At 39.7% G+C, this 19,611-nt stretch overlaps 1 protein-coding gene across 1 annotated transcript in view; it reads left to right on the forward strand.

The window, feature by feature from the left end:
* Positions 1-19,611, forward strand: part of CHN2 (chimerin 2) — a 158,591-nt gene that overhangs the window by 77,993 nt on the left and 60,987 nt on the right. Inside the window, exons 4-6 of the mRNA XM_059845623.1 lie at positions 10,718-10,749; positions 13,799-13,912; positions 15,761-16,046. Coding sequence (XP_059701606.1) covers positions 10,718-10,749; positions 13,799-13,912; positions 15,761-16,046 — 432 coding nt within the window. The remainder of the gene's footprint in view (positions 1-10,717; positions 10,750-13,798; positions 13,913-15,760; positions 16,047-19,611) is intronic.

A 19,611-nucleotide genomic window follows, 5' to 3' on the forward strand; every position in this document is an offset into this window, starting at 1 on the left:
GCTGCAAATATACAGGATTATTGAACTTCTCCAAAACTGAACTGTTGCAGATTTGCTCAGTTCCCCCCAAAGTTTCTTCTGAAGCATGGGATTCAAGCTGAGAACAATGCAATTAGAAGAGAATCATTTAAACAGATGCAATATTAAAAACACTGGTACTTGTACCAGTGCTTCTTTCAGATACAACAATACTTTATATTTGTACATGAGGAAAAGTTTGTGATTAGGCAAGCTCGAGCAAGGTTGTTAAAATTCAGCCTTCCTAAGATATTGAATAGTTTATCTGAGTGGATAATAAGTATTTAATCCTTGCAATAAGTCTTCCATGAATTCTCTTATTCTGCTCACTTATTGACCTTTACAAGCTGAATATTTCCTCTTTGTCTCTGCCCTCATCTTTCTAAGAACAATTTCTCTACTGTGGTAAAGTACTAGAGAGCTGTAATAGGGCATTGAAATTGGCCATAAAATTGGTGGTAAATAATGGGAGTAAATGGGAATTTTCATGGCACTTGTTCAAATCACTCTACTGCAAAAAGTCAGACACTGCCATGAGGTGTCTTTTACTGTCAGTCCTCAGAGCTTATCTGAGATAATGCAGAATATTGTATTATCTTTCCCTTAGAAAGAAACCTCAGAACACACACAGTGACACACCAAGAGACCCCATTAGCCAGCAATTAAGTGAAAATGAGCAGAATAGTGCTGAAAACTGTTTATGTTAATGAAAATGTTTGTACATATAAGACTTAATGGAGCCTATATTTTCAAATTCTTATGATATTGCTGATGCTTTAATTGTGTGTTTATAATCCTCTTTATGATAGAAACAAAGAGGACACAGCAGTAGTCTGTGGGCAAATGGAGCTAAAGAGCAATTTTGAATAGACGTTGACAAAAGGAGGAAAGTTCTCCAGCTGAAACCCATGGCAAGGGAGTGGGAAGCCTGGCTGCACTGGTGGTAGCTGAGAATAGTTGAAGGCCTGGAAGGGTGCTCAGTTTAACTGGTGCAGAGGGCCTGTGGAATGTCAAAATATATTGTATCCAGCATCCCTCCAAACTGGCTACCTGCAGGTATTTCTAAATAAATCTCTAAATAAAAATGTGTTTTTTCTGTAGTATCTCCATAGTGAATTTTGCCCCACAGAATACCTGTGGTTTGCAGCTGAAGGGAAAGAAAGATGGGGGCTGGAATATTGCTTGCCCAAAACTCCCTCGTATTCATCATATCAGAGAAATTTGCTGGTGCTTTTTTCCAAGGCATTTTAGTGACTGACAGGAAATCTCATCTCTCCTGGAGTCCATGAGCAGTCTCTGCTGCAGTAGTGAGGTGGTGGAGCACTCAGACGAAGCCACATCATTCTCATTTTAACAGTCCATTGACTACTGAACAGAGAAGAAATCTTCCTAATTATTCTGCAGGCAGGATAGTAAATATTTCAGTAAAGTAGTTACAGCTAAACAAAACTAGAAGAGGTTTATCTGTTTCACTTGACTTCCCACAGTTTTGATTTACTAATGGTCTAGGTTATGATTTGCAAATTAGACTAGTGTTCATCTTCATCAGAGGAATACAGTATGAACCAGTCAGTGCATTCATTGATCACTGTGAAATGCAAAAGTTAAAACCATCTTTTTGGAAGACATGATGGCAAGCTCTGACTTGTTTGATGAGCGCAAACTGTAGGTAGCTGTCTTTATGGACTGATGAACGTGCTAATTATCCCTCTGGGTTTGCTTGAAATCTTTGCAAAGTTTCATGCTCCCTTCCATCACTCCTTGGAAGTGCGTGATGTGTGTCTGTGTCTGTGATTTTTGCTATTCTCATAGATTTTTATTTCCTTTTACATATCCTTTTTATATATCACTCTTTTAAGCTGGTTCTTTTTATTTAGACATGGTGTTGAATATAAGAAGTTTTCAAGCCAAGATAAATGAAAGCCTCTTTCATATCTCGACCTAGATAAAGTTTATCAATAAGTCTACATGTGGGTGAAAAAGCTATGTGCTTGTACAGCTTTACATACCTGTTTCAATTTAGGCCAGTATTCCTTGTGCCTGTAGAAGGGGGTCTTGCTGTCTCTGCTCTCTGACTTTGTGTCTGGTATCTTTTTCCAAGTTTCAAGATGAGGAACTGTCCTGGTTTAACCCCAGCCAGCAGCCAAGACACACGCAGCCACTCAGTCACTGCCCCACCAGTGGGATTGGGGAGACAATCAGAATAATAAAAAGTAGAAAGCTCGTGGGTTCAGATAAAGACAGCTTAATAGGGAAGGCAGAAGCTGCACACACAGGCAAAGCAAAACAAGGAATTAATTCATCACTTCCCATGGGCAGGCAGATGTTCAGCCATCCTCAGGAGAACAGGGCTCCATCAGGTGTAACAGCTACTTGGGAAGACAAACACCATCACCCCAAATGTTTCCCCCTACCTCCTTCTTCTCCCCACTTTATGTACTGAGCATGATGTCCCATGGTCTGGAATATCCCTCTGGTCAGCTGGGATCATTTATCCAGCTGTGTTTCCTCACAGTTTCCCATGCACCCCAGCCCCTCACCAGCTTGGCAGAACAAAAAGCAGAAAAAGCCTTGGCTCTGTGTAAGCTCTTCTCAGCAGTAAAAAAAATTCTCTGTGTTATCAAATGTGTTTTCATCACAAATCCAAAACACGGCCTCATACCAGCCACTGTGAAGAAAATTAATTCTACCCCAGTCAAAACCAGGAACTAAGACTATTGAGGAACTGATGAATTTGTATTTCCTAATATGAATGAATATAGAAAATCTGAACATCTCTGTCTTCCTTCCTATACTTCCTGTACATGTATGTATACAGCTAAAGACAAGAATGATCAAATCAGCCAGTCACACATCTTTTTGGAACTGAGGACTGTCGTGGCATGTGTCCTAGGAATGTTTTAGTGCTTCTCAGTTGTTACAGAAGGATCCAGAGCATTGATGTGGCTTACTGCATTTATCTGCTGCTGCTGCTGGGGATATTTTTCTTCCAGTTTAAATGACTGAACAGATCATTCTTAGAAAAAAGGAGCATAGTTTAAATGTCGTATTCAAATTTTTCATTCTGCATTCAGGGTAACATCGATATTCCTTTCACATTTAACGATGCCCTTACTGAGTGAATGGAGGCTGCACAACAAAATAGATGATTCCTGCTTTTGCTGTTGAAATTGTTTGAACCTGACCCTGTGTCTCCTGACTGTTTAGCAGCAGCCTTCTTGATTAAGATTTATTTCATTTTATTTTAGCTCATGTTCAGGGGACCATTATTTTCTTTACTGCATGAGAAAATATTTGGATTTTCTTTTCCTATTCAATCTTGATCTTTTCTGTTAGAGCTGAGTATATATAGAAATATGTTATGGTTTAGTAGCAATAGAGATGTCCATGTTGGGAGAGATTTTTCTTACCTTCTGGAGTTTATAGTGTTTTGTCTGGTGTATTGATTATTGGCTGCTGGTCAGTTTGTTCAAGGTCATAGAAGGGAAACAAACTGAGTTAAAAATACCCTCAGAAAAGATGGCTTAAAGCAGCTTTTTTGAAAATTTGGTGCAAGCAAGTAAGTAAACAAATGGTTTAAATTATTTGAACATAATTTGTCTTTAAAAGTGGTAGAAAAATCCTTGACTTAATGGAAATCATAAGTGCTACAGTAACAGTCACATCTGTGGAGCTTCCTGTGTTTCTTTGCTGTGTGTTTTCCTTCTGCAAAAGGGTCATTATGCATTTTGCCTTCTCTGTAGGCTGCAGTATGCCATCAGAGCAGAGATGTGCAGCTTTGAGCAGCGGTTAATAAAAACATTCTTTGTGCTCTTCACTCCTGTCTTTTATTATTTTACATTCTTTCTAGGAGTGAAGAACACTCTTACCTTCTCCCTGGCACTGTAAAATTTTCCACAGAATTATTTTGTTAGAAGATACTAAACACAATTTGGCACTTTGTTACGATGATGATGGATTTAAACTGGCTTCTGTTATTTAGTTAAGTGGTGACAAGTTTATCACTTGAAGGCTTGGCTTTCTCCTCCAGAGCAGTTCTCTTGGTGCCTTTCCTTCTTGCTTCCTTCTCTCCTGAGAGCCCCACAGATAGTATTATTGTTGTTTAAGATGTGATTTTTACAGCCTGTTCAAGTCTGCTCTGTGCTTCTCCCTATCTCCTGAGAACAGTCCAGTCAGATGTGAGGAATAGGCTGGACTTTGCTATCTTGGGGCCAGAAGAAACTCAAGATGTTGTCATTCCTGGGTCAAGAAGATATGTTTGCATATCCATTTCTTAAAGCCTTGAAAAAGGCTTCTTGAGGATTTCTTGGCTGCCTCTGCTTGTTTAGTTAGTGTTTAATTATTTTTAGCATTTTTCTAAGTTCTGTCTTCTTTTTAGCAGTTTAAGCCTATTTCTTCTTGTCACATCTAGTCAACACAGAGACAATAAATTCATTTCCTCTGGAGAGCAGCCTTCTTTGTACCTTCCTGCAACTGCCCCTCTCTGTCTTCTGTTCTTTAGGCCAGTCTTTCTTCCTGTCTTTTCACAGTTGGTAAATTCTTGCTCACTCTGTTTGTTTGCTCCAGACCCTCTTGAGATGTGGTGTCAAACCCACAGTCATTTTTCCATCTAGAGACTTTCTGAGTGGACATCACAAGGAGAGGATTATTCTAAGGTGTCTTATCAGCTGCATTCTTGGGTTTGTACCTCAGTGTGACATCCTGGCTTTGGCAGTTTTTGCTACAGATAGCATCCAGTGATTCAAGTTGATCTATTGATCTGTAATGATGGCAGGATCCTTTTCTGCAGAGATCTGTCTAGTCATTGGCCCTCTGGTGTTTTGAATGGATTTGACATCTTGCTCCCAGCTACTTTCCTGGAGGCACTGTGATCCCTTGCTGTCTTGTGGCTAAATGTGCATCCTTCAAGTGGCCACAATACTGGCATCTCCGTGACTCTGTGACTGACTGATGAAAGAAGATGCACACTTCCAAACCATTCCCGTCCCCTTTCTCTCTGCACAGCTTCTGGCACATGGGCAGTGAGGGTGGAATATGTCCTGAGGCCTTGGGCATTGCTGGTTTCTTTCTGAGGAATGCCTTTGCTCCTCCATCACCACACAATCACAATACAGGAAAATACTCAGGAAGTAACACATGACAATGGCTGAAAATCTAAAGGGAGAAAACCATCTTTTCATTATGTAGGGGCACTCTAAGTTCCACAACTGGCCTGTCCTTGCCTGGGGACTAGAGATGTTGTGTTGCTGCTGTTCCTACTGACAAAATTAGCAACAGACTTTGTGGTGTGAAACATTTTACAAAACCAAGAGTTGTTTCTCTTTGAAAACACTGGTGCCTGATAAGGTAATAAAGAGAAAGATGGTTAAAAGGTAAAAGAAAAAATGATAAATATTTCCCTTCCAAAAGAATGTTTTCTCAAATTGCTTAAGAATCATTGGTGTGAAATGATTTGTCCTATATGGAGAGAATTTTAGACATGCTAATTGATCTAAGTATAATTTTTTCCTTTAAAAAATATGGAGGAAAAAAAAAAAAGGTTTTATAGGAGTAAAGAAATACAGCATAGTTTTCCTTCCATTTAATAGGGGCTTGCAATTTCCCTTAATCCATTTTGGTTGTTGATTGTAGGTATAAAGTTTGCAGTGGGCTTATGATAAATCTGCCAAAAGCTGAACAATACAGACAATAAACTTCTTTTCTTTACAGTCTGTTTTTTACTGGGCTTGTCTTGAAAGCTTCTCTTCCAACCCTTCTATTTCTCTTCATGTCAAACTGAGCTGAAAAACATATTTATATCCAGTCAACCAGAGTTACTGAAAAATAATTAGGATTGTTCCAAACAGAAAATATATCAGATTAAACTTCCTTTGGGAAAATGCCTCACTGCCTGTGCTGAGTAAACACACCAATATTATTAACTCATGGGTCTTGTTTCCCTGTTCTTTCTGTATTTTGAAGAACAGAGAACCAGGTGCAGCTACCCACCTTATTGTTTCTTTCTGAAACAATATTTATATTCTCATCATGGATGTATTAAGGTGATGGCTGATATGGGTCCACAGTACCCAATGCTACACTGTGCTGGCCCTTCCGACTTGGAGAATTGCTGTCCTAGGGGGATTTCTAAACTTTCACTCCAGCATTTCTAGATTTCAGCTCTGACCACTGGATAAGAAAATATGTCTTGTGCAATGAAGCTGAAGAGAGATTAAATTTTTCTGAAATTCGGGTTATTTTATTTCTGTGATAGTACTTATGCAGAAAGAATTCTTCAGGGTATCTTGAACTCTTCAGTGCAGCATGGCTCGGATGTCAGTGCTTGCAAAGAAAATCTGTCACGTTAGGGGATGCTCACCTCCTGCCTGCATCATTCCCAGTAGTTTTGTGATGAGTTATCTTGCAGAGTGATGTGGGATTTTATTACAATAATTTGTACATTAGTGGGAATATGTCATGCTAGGGCTAAACCATCCTGGCCAGAAGAGGAGCCACAAATCCCAGTGCACTGAAATTCAGTAAACTTTGAAATTATGTAAACATAATATATTGAATTAGCTCAGATAGCTAGTTCATTTTAAGAAGGCTTATTTTCTTCTCAGTGTTGACATCAAATCCAAGTACAACCTTGAAGGATATGCTGTAACATTGTAAAAAGTTATGTAAAACTAGACTGTGAACAATTAGGGTTTTTTGGGGGGTGGGGAGAGGCAATCAGGTTTGGCAGGCTGGCAGTCAAGGCTGGAGTATGCAGAGTCTCTCAACCACGAGCTTCCAAAGGCTTTTGTAGAGTTCCAGGAGAGCTGTGCAGGGTTCCATTTCTCTTTGAGCATGCATCAAGATTAGATGTCATTGAATGTTGCTGGCTTTGTAAGATTACTGGATTAGTAGTGATTTAGGTTGTTTCACCATACATCTTATTTCCTGATCAATGTGACATGAGTCTTAAACAATTTTGGCATTCACTGGTTTTTCACAGTTTATACAACTATGAATTTCATTAATGATGCTCAGCATATTCCCCATGGCTTCTGGAACAACAGCCAGAAATGCCTACTCTGGAAGAACATTTTTGGTTTGAAATTGGCAATAATGCCTTTTTTCAAGCCAAAAATTATCATCTCACTTTTGAATTGAGAGCTGCCACATACTTTTAGTGGAGAGGGAGAAACCATGTAATTCATCTTCTGTATGGGGGAAGTAAAAGCAAGCTGTGATGCTCTTCAAGGCAAAATATGTTTTCACTAGTGAAGAGCTGTAATTTGCCTTATGTAATTTTCCTCATTTTGTGCTTTGTTTTTGTCTGTTAGCGTAAGGATCCATAAATTACTCGAACCCTCTGATCTCTCCCCTTGCTCCCTGTCTAGGGAGTTAAGCATTAGACCCAACTGGTTGCCTAGGTGGCTCTTTTTTCAGCAAGAAAATCATCAGGACTGTACTGAAAGTGACAGAAAGAACTAAGTGTTCTTCATGGGCATTATCTATGCAAAAAAACCCTGAATGTGTGTGTGTTCTCAGAATAGGGCTGATTGTTCTGGGCTCCTACCACCAGGGAATAATTCCTTACCCTACCTGTGGATTTTCTGCTCTTTCTGCTGCTGAGAGTTCTTTCAGGTGGATCTGCTTGACTTTGTGTGTGCAAGCCCATTTATAACAGGAGAGGGAAAGCTAATCCCAACTGAATTTCAGTCACCTTTGCCTTCTGAAATATATAGAATTTCCCTTGAAGTTTTTACAGAGTCTGCAGTCGGCACAAAACAGACCTACTGGCTCCTTTGATATTTTTAAGCCTCTGCTTCATCAATTGTGCAGGCTTTTGGTTTACTTCCAAGTTCAGTCCAACGTTCTGGTTTTGATGTTGAGACCCTGATGTTATTTTTGATCTTTTATCTTGCTTTAACTTTGTTTCCCTGTGTTTGTTCCTAGTCATAAATTTGGTTAGGACAGAAATTATTATTTCAGGGCAAAGGTTGCAGTAAGCACAAAAGGGGATTTTTAGATTCTGAGGCACTAGGATGGTCTGACAGATCAGGAGCTTCATTTCAGGAAATACTACAGTATCTTTCCTAAAGCCAAATACTGAAATTGTGGTGATTTCAGACATGTGAATGCTAAAAGATGTTTTGGAGTGAAGGTTTCTGTTCTATGGAAGAGGAGGAAGAAGAGAGAAGTAGAGAGACTTTGTGTGGATTGTCAGCAGAGCAAATCTTTTAGCTCTTGAACAGCAGGCAAAGAGGAAATCACATTATCCAGGGTAGTTCAGTCAGTTGCTAGTCAACTGATAAAAATTTCACAGAAAAGTTTGTATTTTTGCAAAAGTAGTGTGAGAAGGATGAAAAAATGTGCCTCTCTTTTTTTGAGGAGTTATTTCCAGATTGCTTTTATACTTTATATATATATATATTGTTACATATATATACACATATATGGGGGAACCTGTGCTTGAAGCTAATTTCAAAGTTGTCTCTGAGTAACTCTTTCATTTTTCTGAGGTAGATTGAAAGTGTTGGAGTTTATTCTGTATATAAATGCAATCAAGGTAAATCAGTATTTTTAAACAGAAGCAGATTCTGACTACTAAATGAAAGTCATGCTTTCCTTCTTCTGTCTAAGTGTTTTATTTGGCACATTTTATTTGGCACTTTTCAGTGTACCGAGTAGCCTTTGTTTCCATGAAAGAGAAGACTGCATGTGGTGGTCTTCTGTAACCCAGCCTCCGATACCCAATATTTAATTGAGTTGCCAGCTAAATCTGTGCTTTCAAGGGTTATTAAGGTCTATAAGGATGACAGGAAGGCTGCACAGTTCCAAGATAATAAAGTCATATAGTGCTGTTGATGATGAACATATGAACAACCTCCTTTCAGAGGCAATATGTCTTTTGTTGATATTATTTTTTTACTTAAAAATAGAAAGTTAAATTGAATTAATGCACTTTCTTCTCTAAGTTCCCGTATATGCACATAGAAACAGAGCACCTGCACTTGGCAATTCCTTTGATTTTGCTCTCTCTTCAGTTCTGTGTATCCTTTTCTCTCTTATTCCTGCCCCTCAGAGCTCAGAAATGTTTGTACCAAGGTATTATTCCTGGGCAGGAGTTCCAAGGGTATGATACTGCTATTGTTAATGCCGTGCTAGAAAAGAAATGCCGAGCAGGGAAAGAAGCACAGTAAGGACTTGATTGAACTCCCATAGGGCTTCCATTGAAGATTCTCATTATCTTGTACAGACTTTTGTTCATCTTGTGCTGTGTTGTAGCCCTAGTGACTGCAGGGTAGAAAGTCAGCTGCTTCTCTTCAGTGCTTGGCGTGTAGAATCAAAAATGTGACAGTAATGCATTTGCTATTCAGGAAAAAAAAAAAAAGTAAAAAGAAAACCTTCACCAATTTAAAGTTTTTATGAGCTAAATAATAAGAATTCATGAAAACAAGAACGAGAGCACTACTTTCCAGTCAGAGAAATTGAGGGAAAAATCACTAAATGGGTTTTATGCTAAAGAATGAAACAGTCTTGAAACTGCAATTTGTCGTACACGTGTTAGCATGTAGGAAGCCGTAATTCCACTGATTCTCCATCTTCATGGAGATACACAGAGCTCAGAAAATCTTCTTCAGTAATTTGGACACTTTATGTGTATCTTAGAGGAAGTTCTCACTGATGAAAGCACAGCCTGAAGCTGCAGCCCGGCGGGATGGCACTATTGGTATGCTCTGTGGCTGGCGAGGGAGCGGCTCTCCCTGCAGACTCGTGGGTGCGCTAATGATGCCCTGGCGGTAATGATCCCTGGCCGGGCCGCGGGAATTGGGGCTCCCCGGGAGCGGCCCCGAGCCAAGGCTGGGCCGGCGGCGCCCCCTGCCGGCCGCGCCGCGGGAGCCGCCGGGAAGGGCCCCGGGAATGACACCCGGATTGACACCCGGATTGGTCCCGGGAATGGCCCCGGGAAGGGCACCGGGAAGGGCACCGGGAGCCGGGACTCGCCGTGCTGCGCCTGCCCAGAGCTCCTGGGTGGCAACTTGACATCCCTGAGATGTGGTTCAAAGGTCTCAGAAATGATTGGCAGTCTTCCCGGCCACTTCCAGTGCACTGTGGGTCAGGCCCACAAAAGCTTGAGACTTCACGGAATTTAGGACTTGGTCTAAGTACATAAAACCCTGGTTTTTCCAAGGATTTTAAACATTTTGTTTTGGGTCAGTTGCCATATAAAGGCAAAATATGTATATAAATGTCTATATTATATATCGTATATATACATTTTGCATATAATATAAATATAGGCTATACAAATGTATAAATAGTATACATTTATATGTATATATATTTAATATAAATAAAGGCTATACAAATGTACACAAAGCATATATAAGAAAAATACATTATAAATACTAGATTGGCAATACTGCAATAAAATATTCTTTGTCTGTTTGGTCAGATTTCATGCAATTATGTGCAGTTCTATTTTTTGACCACTGATACATGTTTTCCCTCCCAGAAATATATCAATAAAACCACCTCTTCTGTTTTCATTTTTGTGAAATGTGTAGTGTTCTTGTAGTCATGTTCCAGTCACAGTTTTGAGTCTGCAGAATATTGTTGCTTAAATGGGTGCATTAGTCCTCCTATTAATCAAGAGTAATTTATTTTAATGTAGTTTATTTAGAATTATGTTTTTAATACTTATTTTCTTTCTTTCAAAATTTAGGTGGAGAACAGACCAAAGTATTATGGAAGAGAGTAAGTGTTTTCCTCTTTTAAGTGTCTGTTTGGTATATCCAAAAGTTGTTACACTAGAACTAAAAAAAAAAAAAAGGCACAATGGAGGTCTAATAAAATATTTTATTTTACCTTTAACTGGGAGCCAAAGACAGGGAAAGCCTAATAGTGTTACAGTCCATTGCTGCTGGTCACAATCCTTGGGTTATGCTGTTGTGTGAGCCTGCATGTTTATTTTACTTCTCTCAGGAGAGTTTTAAGCAAAAAACGTTTTCTAGGGTATTCCTTCCTTTTATTTTAGTAGTTGTTTAAACTGCTAGTGGTTCTGCACTGGCCTGGGAAAGGGAGAAGAAGCTTATCCCTCTCACTGCCTTTTTGTGTATGTTCCTATGTTTTCACCACCCTACTGAGTTGTGGAAGTATGTGTATGCTGCTCTTTGTGTAACTGCTGTTCTCCCTGCTAAAGTTGTAAGGTCCAAAATGCCCAAAGGAGAGAAGTATTTTACTTTGAAGAAAAATACCAAGCCACCAGAGTATAATTCCTTTGGACTCAGCAGTGTTTTTGCCAATAAATAACTAGGAAGGGGCTGTGTTGTGCATTAGCACAGAGATCTAGGCAGGTGAAGGGGAAAGGCACAGCCAGTGCAGCAGACACCAGCCTTGGCATCTGGCCTTTACTGGAGTAATATGCTGAGACCCCAGCCCTTATCACTAGCTGAATTACTTAGATCCCATGTTCTACTTTTCATTCACCTAGACACACCATATATGTTTAATGATCCTTTTCCACCACTAGAAACCTCAAGAACCAGTAGCTTTGCCTCTAATTACTGAAGTTTCATTTTTTAAATATTACCTTTGCCAATGAGGAATTCAGATCTGGCCACTAGAGTGCAAGGGAGCTGAAGACAGCAGCTAGTTGAGTTACACACCACACTTCCTGCAGCAGGACTTGTAAAACCATTGCTGCAGTCTCTTCTCCACGAACGTGCCTGGGTTTGTGGGGCAGCAGGGCTGGCAGGAACTGTAGGATGTCATCTTGGTTAACCTGTCCAGGCAAGATCACCCTAGTTATTATCATTCAGAAAGGAGATTTCAGAAGTACTGAGGTAGTCCTATAAAAGCAGCTGACTCAGTACTCAGAAGTACTTGGAAAGAGAAAGAGCAATTTCTAGGGAAAGAAACTGAAAAAGCCATCATTACATGACTGTATAAACCTGTGATGTGGCTGCGTTTCAGGCAGTGCTCATATTTCTGGTCCCTCTCTACCCTTTACTCCTCCATCCTTGTCTGAAAGGTTATGGGAGAAGAGAAAGGTGCTGCCAGGGACAGCAGTTGTGGAGGAAGGGATTCAGCTCCTGCCACGGGAGGTCACCTCAGTGGTGCCCAAGAAGGGGACATGCACAGTACCTTTTTCAAGTTCATTGCCAGAGGCAGCTGCAGAGGCCAAAAGCACCAAGATCTAAAAGGGTTTACCAGTGAGATTCTCGAGTACATGAAGGGTAAGGTCGCAAGTGATCAGACACGATTGTGTCTAAAGCCGTGATGGATAGACAGGGATGAGAAGTGAAAGAAATATGTCACTGCTTCCTGCACCCTTTCTGTAAGCATTTCTTGTCAGCTGCTGTCTGAAGCAGGCATTAGTTCAGGGGATCTTGTACCACATACAAGCTCTTTTCATGCTCTTATAAAAATGTACTAAAAACACCCAAAAGAAAGCCCAGTGCTTACCACTCGTGGTTAAAGAAATTTCACAGGTGCCCCAAGCATCACATCCAAGTGATTTCTTGAATTGATCACAGATATTTTGTCCTAATATCCAACCTAATGTCTGCTGTATTTTGTGGGGAATACCTAATGCTTATTATTTTTTACTAAAATTACGAATTGCCCTGAGTTTAAAATCATGTTTCACTTATGTCATTTAGAGGATGTTTGTCCCCCACCTGTACAGAGCGAAAAGATTAATCAACTCACATTACCTTTTACATAAAGTCACACTGGAAAGGTCATCTAAACCTAATATTTTCAACATGTATTAGTTGTGAAAAGGCAACGTAAAGAGAACGGAACAATTGCATTTACATCCAACGTGTTTTTCTTCTCTTTCACTGCCAAGCCAGAGGCAGTGTTAGGAATGTGCCACTTCATATGTATTGTCAGAAAAGAGAAAATGCTGAAGGCCAGTACATTTTAGTGCCTTTTTTTAGACAGCAGCAAAAATAGAAACTTTCAAAACCTCTGAAGAGACCCTCAGAGACTTATCAGCTAGCAAAGTGTGCGTAGGAGTTAAGACTCAAACTGCTGTCAAGACTGAATTTGTACTTATGGAGAGATCACTGCTAAATATTGGTTTTCATAAGGTTAATTGTGCATCTTAGGCCCTCTTTCTTTCTTAAAATAGCAGTGACAAAAGAATCAGAGAAGTATTGCTTCTTTCCAGTACTGAATGAGGAGCTCCTTGACATGAAGAAAACAATGTTTTTCTCAAGACTTTTATGTGCCTTCTTCTACTTTAATATATGCAGAATAGAATTTTGAATAATTGTTTCCATTTTTGTCTCTGTTTTCCTTACAAATTTGAGGAAGCAATATAATATTAAAATGAAGCAAATTGATTAGCAGAAGACCTATGATTTTAATTATACTTAAATATTTATGTATATAAATACCTACCTTTAAATAACTACATATTAAAATGCAATAATTCAAATTTTTCTAAATGCCTTTTTGCCTAGTTTTCAATTCTGTTGTAAGGCCACTAGAAAGGAAACAAGGAGGAGGGGCAGAGACTGGTAAAAGAGAAAAGTTGTGAAAAGACAGAGTATTTACAGAAAATAATCTTTGGGTGCAGCTGAGTTTATCCTGACTGAAAGTGCATTTCCAGTGTAATTTTTGTGTCTGTGCTGAGTCTGTCCAGGCCAGGTGACCACCCTGCTCCTTGGATGCTACCCTGATGGCTTAGACCACGGCGCTCGAGAGTGCTGAAGTTTTCAAATGTTTTCTGGGGTGGAGAAGGGTGTTTTTCTGGTTGGATTATTCAGTAAGTCACTGAAATATCTCCCCTCAGGTTTCACGGGATCATTTCTCGGGAGCAAGCAGATGAAATACTTGCTGGTGTAGAAGGAGCGTATATCCTTAGAGAAAGCCAGCGGCAACCCGGCTGCTACACCCTTGCTCTCAGGTAAATGCTGCTTTAATAGAGGCTTATGGTTCCAGTGTAAGTGTGCTTAATGGAGGGGATTATGTTGGTCCCTTTTTCAGTGAAGTTTGTCTCCACCACTACCCAATACACCGTGTGACACCAGAGTGCTTTTACACCCTCTTCTCAGCAGTTTGACCATCACCGTACTGCAGCAACCCAGTCTCTCCTTCAGCACCTGGCTAGGAAGTCCTTTTTCAAAAGCAGTGCCCATTTTCAGATTTTTTTTTTTTTTTTTTAACCTAGAGTTAATTTTTGTAAAGATGGATCTTCTCCTTCAAGACTCTATAAAAGATGTGAGTGAATATAGAATAGAAATGCATCCCAATAGAGGACACAGCCAAGTTGTCCTTGGAGCTCAGTGTTGTTTACAAACATCAACAACTCTCTGTGATAATAACCCCAAATAAAGCTGGAAAATCATGACATCCAGAAGCTGAAAACTGGCAGTTTTCTTCCCCGGTAGGAGCTCAAGATTTTTTGTAGGAATACATTGTGAATCATGGGATATTGCTGCTCAAAGAAGTAGGAGTCTGCTATTCAACTGAAGGAAAAATGCAGGGGGAGCCCCTGCTCCAAGCTCCTGCCCCTCACAGGTGCCTTTCCTGGCTTAGCTGTGTCATTCAAAACCTGCCCACTCAGGTCTTAAAGACACTGTGTATTAGCAAGAGAAGCAAGAGAACAAGATATTCAGTTGGGTTTTGATGAAACAAACTCCTTGGCAATATTTTGCAAGTTTTATAGCATTATTACTCCTTGTGAGATATACACAAACTACAAATCTGCATTTTTACCCTTCTGCTAGTAAGACGCGAAGAAAAATCCTTTGAGGAGTTAGCCCAAGTAGCTGTGATACAGTGCTGAAATCATGCTTAGAATTTGTATTGATGTGCAGATGGTAAAGCTGGAAAAGCTGGTGAGTCATGCCAACTAAAAAGTGGTGTAAATTAAAACCAATTTGTGTCAGCTGAAAAAGAACAAACACAGTTTTTTAGGATTTTGGAGGAGATTTCAAAATGAAGAATAAAAAAATAATAAAGGATAAGAATTATGGCAAAATGCCTATTGTTTTGATGAAACAACATGTTTTCTAACTCCATCTGGATAATTATTTGTAGAATCAAAAACTGAATTTAAGTATAAATTGGGATTTTATATGAAAAATCTGGGTGAAAAATAAAAGGCCTAAACCATGTGATTTGAAGTCCCAACAAAATTTGCAGACATGCAGTTTTGATGCAAAGTAAGGAACATTTAACACAATAGTGTATCTTTGAATGCTTTAATCAATGATGGGATTCCAACCTCAGTGTCACAAACTGAATGTGCTACTACAGCACTTGGATTATTAAAACACTTTAAAAATCCCAATAGGTTCCACCTGCTGTAAGTAGGGCCAGAGTTTTCCCACATAACTTGGGATATTTAATAGGGCCCTGAATTAGGAGCTTGGTCTGATTGAATCAGGTCTTGAGCCTGATTCAGACCCTTAGGATTTTGATTACTTGGTAGATGTCCATCTCTTTGTTTACTGTAAATATGCCCATATGTGGTTAAGCACCTGCTTTCTGCACCTCAATGATGTATGCACCTCTTTATGATGGAAGAGCCTTCAGCACAGTCTGAATTCTCTCTTTCTTCTCTCCCTCTGTTTTTTTCTGGTGTTTGCAGATTTGGTAATCAGACCTTAAACTACAGGTTGTTCTACGATGGGAAGCACCTGCTTTCTGCACCTCAATGATGTATGCACCTCTTTATGATGGAAGAGCCTTCAGCACAGTCTGAATTCTCTCTTTCTTCTCTCCCTCTGTTTTTTTCTGGTGTTTGCAGATTTGGTAATCAGACCTTAAACTACAGGTTGTTCTACGATGGGAAGCACTTCGTTGGGGAGAAGAGATTTGAATCAATCCATGATCTGGTTACAGATGGCTTGATAACATTGTACATAGAAACAAAGGCTTCTGAGTATATTTCCAAAATGACAACAAACCCCATATATGAGCACATTGGATATGCCACTTTGCTTAGAGAAAAAGTGTCCCGGAGGCTGAGCAGAACAAAAAATGAATCAAGAAAAGCAAGTGTTACGAGTGAAGAAAATACTCCAGTTGAAAAGGTAAGTATTCAGTTTAAAATTTTTGTAAATAATACCAGTCTTTCTATCAAACCTGAGAAGAAAATTTTTTGTCAGAGGACCTGTTTATTTTTTCCTGTACTTAAATAAGTATTGCAATCCCACTGCAAAGCTAATATGACCTTGGGTCCCAAATAGTATTTGACTGGAGCTTATGATAAAAACTTTCTGATAAGTACCAAATGTAAATATTTTCACCATGTAAATATATGGGTATATGCCATTTACCTTAGGAGCTGCATCTCAGTTGTTCACAGGTTATATTTGTCCATGTACATACTCAAGCATTTTCCACAGCAGGGTTATGAATCCGGTTCCCACCGACCCTTCACCACAGCTCAAGTTTGTGTCTTTCTGTACGTGGTTCAAAGCTCCTTTTCTCTGACAAGCCTTTGGTGGATGGGTCTCAAATTGGATACTGTGTGTTTTCTTTCTTTCTCACGGATCTGAAGTTGGGATGTTGTCTGTTTGCCTCCATTTCTTCTCGCTCTTCTCATTTGAAGTGGGCTTTGCTTGATCTCCTCTCATGCGCTCGTATCCTAAAGCATTGTGTGGACTAGGACTTGCATGATGATAACTGAGAATTTTGTGCAGTTAGCAGCCATCTAAAGATGTAAAATTAGAAATTATTTTACATACGAGAAACAGCCTTGTGAGCAGTGACATGTGGGTATTTTCATTTCCCAGGTGGTATGGCAGCAAGAGCTGTCAAACAAAACTTTGTTTTTGAGTCTGGTCCTTGAGCTGAATTGACTTGCTGACATTTGTTAAGCATACTTCTGCAGAGTGACTGTTGATTTTAGTGTTCAGTGTTCTGGCCAGCTAGAACTAGAGCCAGTTTTTATTTGGAAAGCAGAGAGTGAATTTCCTCTCATATAGTCATGGCGAGTATGAAAGAGATCAGCTTTTTTATATGTATCCTTGTGTCTCTAGGACATTTCTAGCAGGATTATCTGTTGGGTTCACATATCTGCATTGGCTGATTATTTACTGGTTTGGATTTCTCAGTAATAATAGTTACTTGAGTAACTGACCTGACATGTAAACCTATACATCCTCTATAACAAATCAATTCCATTGACAATGACATTTTTTAGGGAAGGCATACTGATGCAGGGAAGGCCTTTGGAGAAGAGCACAACAACAGGTCCTCCATTCATGTTCTATTTCAAAATAAATCCACTGGTGATGGTAGTTTTTGGTTCAATTGAATGGTGTTGTAATACCCAAGAGGAGTAGATGCCATTGAGACATCCAGTGCTCGTTCAGTTGATTCTTTTGATTGGACATTGGGTGATTTGGAATGCTGTAGCAGGCGAAAAAAGGAAAGGTTTACTTTATTTGAGGTACAATAAGTAGACACAGTCCACTGTGACATGTTTTTTGGTGTAGGTGTTTCTGTGTAAATAAGGGAATGGTCCAGAGGGTGTTCTGGAACTGGGTCATTACTGGGATGATTGTAAATATTATTGCATGCATGTAGTGTAATGAAGCCATCATGGAAATTGAAAACCATGCTACATTCTCTAGGAAATCAGAAGAATTTGATCTGTACAAGGAAAAATAGAGTTTCAAAATTGTGTTTAGTTTTACTTACAGTTTTTGCCGTTTAGGAGCAAGACTTCTCTTATTCTCAAAGTGCTCTCAAAGGCTTCAGGGGGGTTTGCTCTAGTACCAAATATTCCATAACAGATTATGTTTTCTGTTGTGCTTGCGGTTGGATGCCATCCTTCAGGTTGGGCAGCTGTAAGTAGGCATTGCAAAAACCCTTTTAGACCAACAGAAGGCAAACCATTGCTGAAGGGACCCCTGGTCTCTCTCCTTCACCACGACCTTTTTACTGACGTGTGGTTTTGTGCAGCAACACTAGCAAACAACTCCAGATTAAAACTGACTCAGCCAGGAGAAAAAATAAGTGAATTTTCTGCCACATCTGCTACCTGATCCACTTCATAGGAATAGAAATGCAGCACAAGACCCTTCCCTGATAACAGCTCAAAAAACTATTCTATTGGCTTGATGTGAGAGAAGTGCTGCATCCTTAGTTCCAAGTACCTGTGCTTATAAATGTTTGGATTTGATGTAATGCACTGGCAATAGCAAAAAGACACCTGTGGACCTCATTAATGATTGTGTTAGGTCCTCTTTTGTATTGCTGCTGAGTGAAATTTAAGTGTTAAGAGGATTATTTGTCTCTGAGGTAGTTCTAATGTGAAAGGCAGGTCCTTGGCCTACAAGGACTTGTGCTCATCTAGATTTCTGTACCTGCAGGCAGGAGCAGCCTGCAAGGCTGGGCTCTGTGGCTGTGCTGTCATGTAAAAATAGCTGGCTTCAGCTAAGCAACTACACTGTTGGCAACCCTCTCTGCCTTCCTCCCACAGAGGGGAAAAGCAGAAGGAGGAATAGCAGCTGTTTCTAACATATTTTACTTGCCAGGAGGAGAAGGAGCAATCACAGCTATAAGAGGAGTGGGGCTAAATAGACAAGGGGATCTGCTCAGGCTGAAGACCTGGTGTAGCAGCTGAAGCCTTGATATTGATGATTGGGACTCCCAGTGGGCTTCTCTACCAGTACTGGTAGTTTTCCATCATCTCATGAAAATCTGTGTGAAAAAAAGGATTGCATCAACTAAAGTATTATCAACTTAAAAAAAAAAAAAAAGCTCACAAAAGTCTTTGTGATGAAGCCTACCATGGCTGCTTTTGATTCAAATGCTCCTGGGGAAGTCACGAGAGGTTTGATCGCAGAGACTCATCAGTCATCTTCCATTTTCTTACTCATAGTAGCCTCAGATATAGTATGGACTGGGCTTTGGAATAAACTTGTGAATTATCAAGCTGTTGTCAGTACTGACAAATGGGGTAAGACAGGATAAAAAGAATTTCGTGTTTGTTTTTAAATAATCTTTAGAAGTCCTCTAAAATAGAAGAATATTATGGGAAAGGGGTAGTTCAGTGAGAGTTCTATCAGACGTTTTGCTTGAGGCTGATATGTCTTGTACAGCATTTTAAACAAAGTCCATGATTTGCCCACAAATCACAACCACTTCAGTAACTCCAGTAAATTTCAGAACCCTAGAAATAAGATAATGAATATTCAGTGTGACGTTTTTCGGCAAAGTAAATTCTTTGCTGATTGTGTGAAAAATCATTCATGTTTTTTTCCTCTGGCCAGCTGAACAGGCAAAATATTAAAAATAAAGATTATTGGGCTGTTTTATTTGAAAATGCTGCCTAGAGTATTTTGAATGATCCAGAAATTAGGGCGGGGGGAAGCCATACACACTTGACAGAAACTTCCATTATTTCTCAAGAGGAGGATGGGAATTCAGTGCTCCAAGGTTAAGCACCAGCACTCTCTTCTAAGAAATTAGGCTCTTTACAGGCAAGATTTTGTTTCATACTGAAACTAATTCCAGAGTGTGAAAGTGCAGCTGAAGGCATTCATCCCCTCGGTGGGTTTGTTAACACCGTCCGGGGAGTCTGTCCATTCTGTCACCTCCCGGGATGACAGCGGGGCTTATTCAGTGTCACTCCGGTGCCACTGC

Source organism: Haemorhous mexicanus, chromosome 1, assembly GCF_027477595.1.
Source record: "Haemorhous mexicanus isolate bHaeMex1 chromosome 1, bHaeMex1.pri, whole genome shotgun sequence".
NCBI lineage: Eukaryota > Metazoa > Chordata > Aves > Passeriformes > Fringillidae > Haemorhous > Haemorhous mexicanus.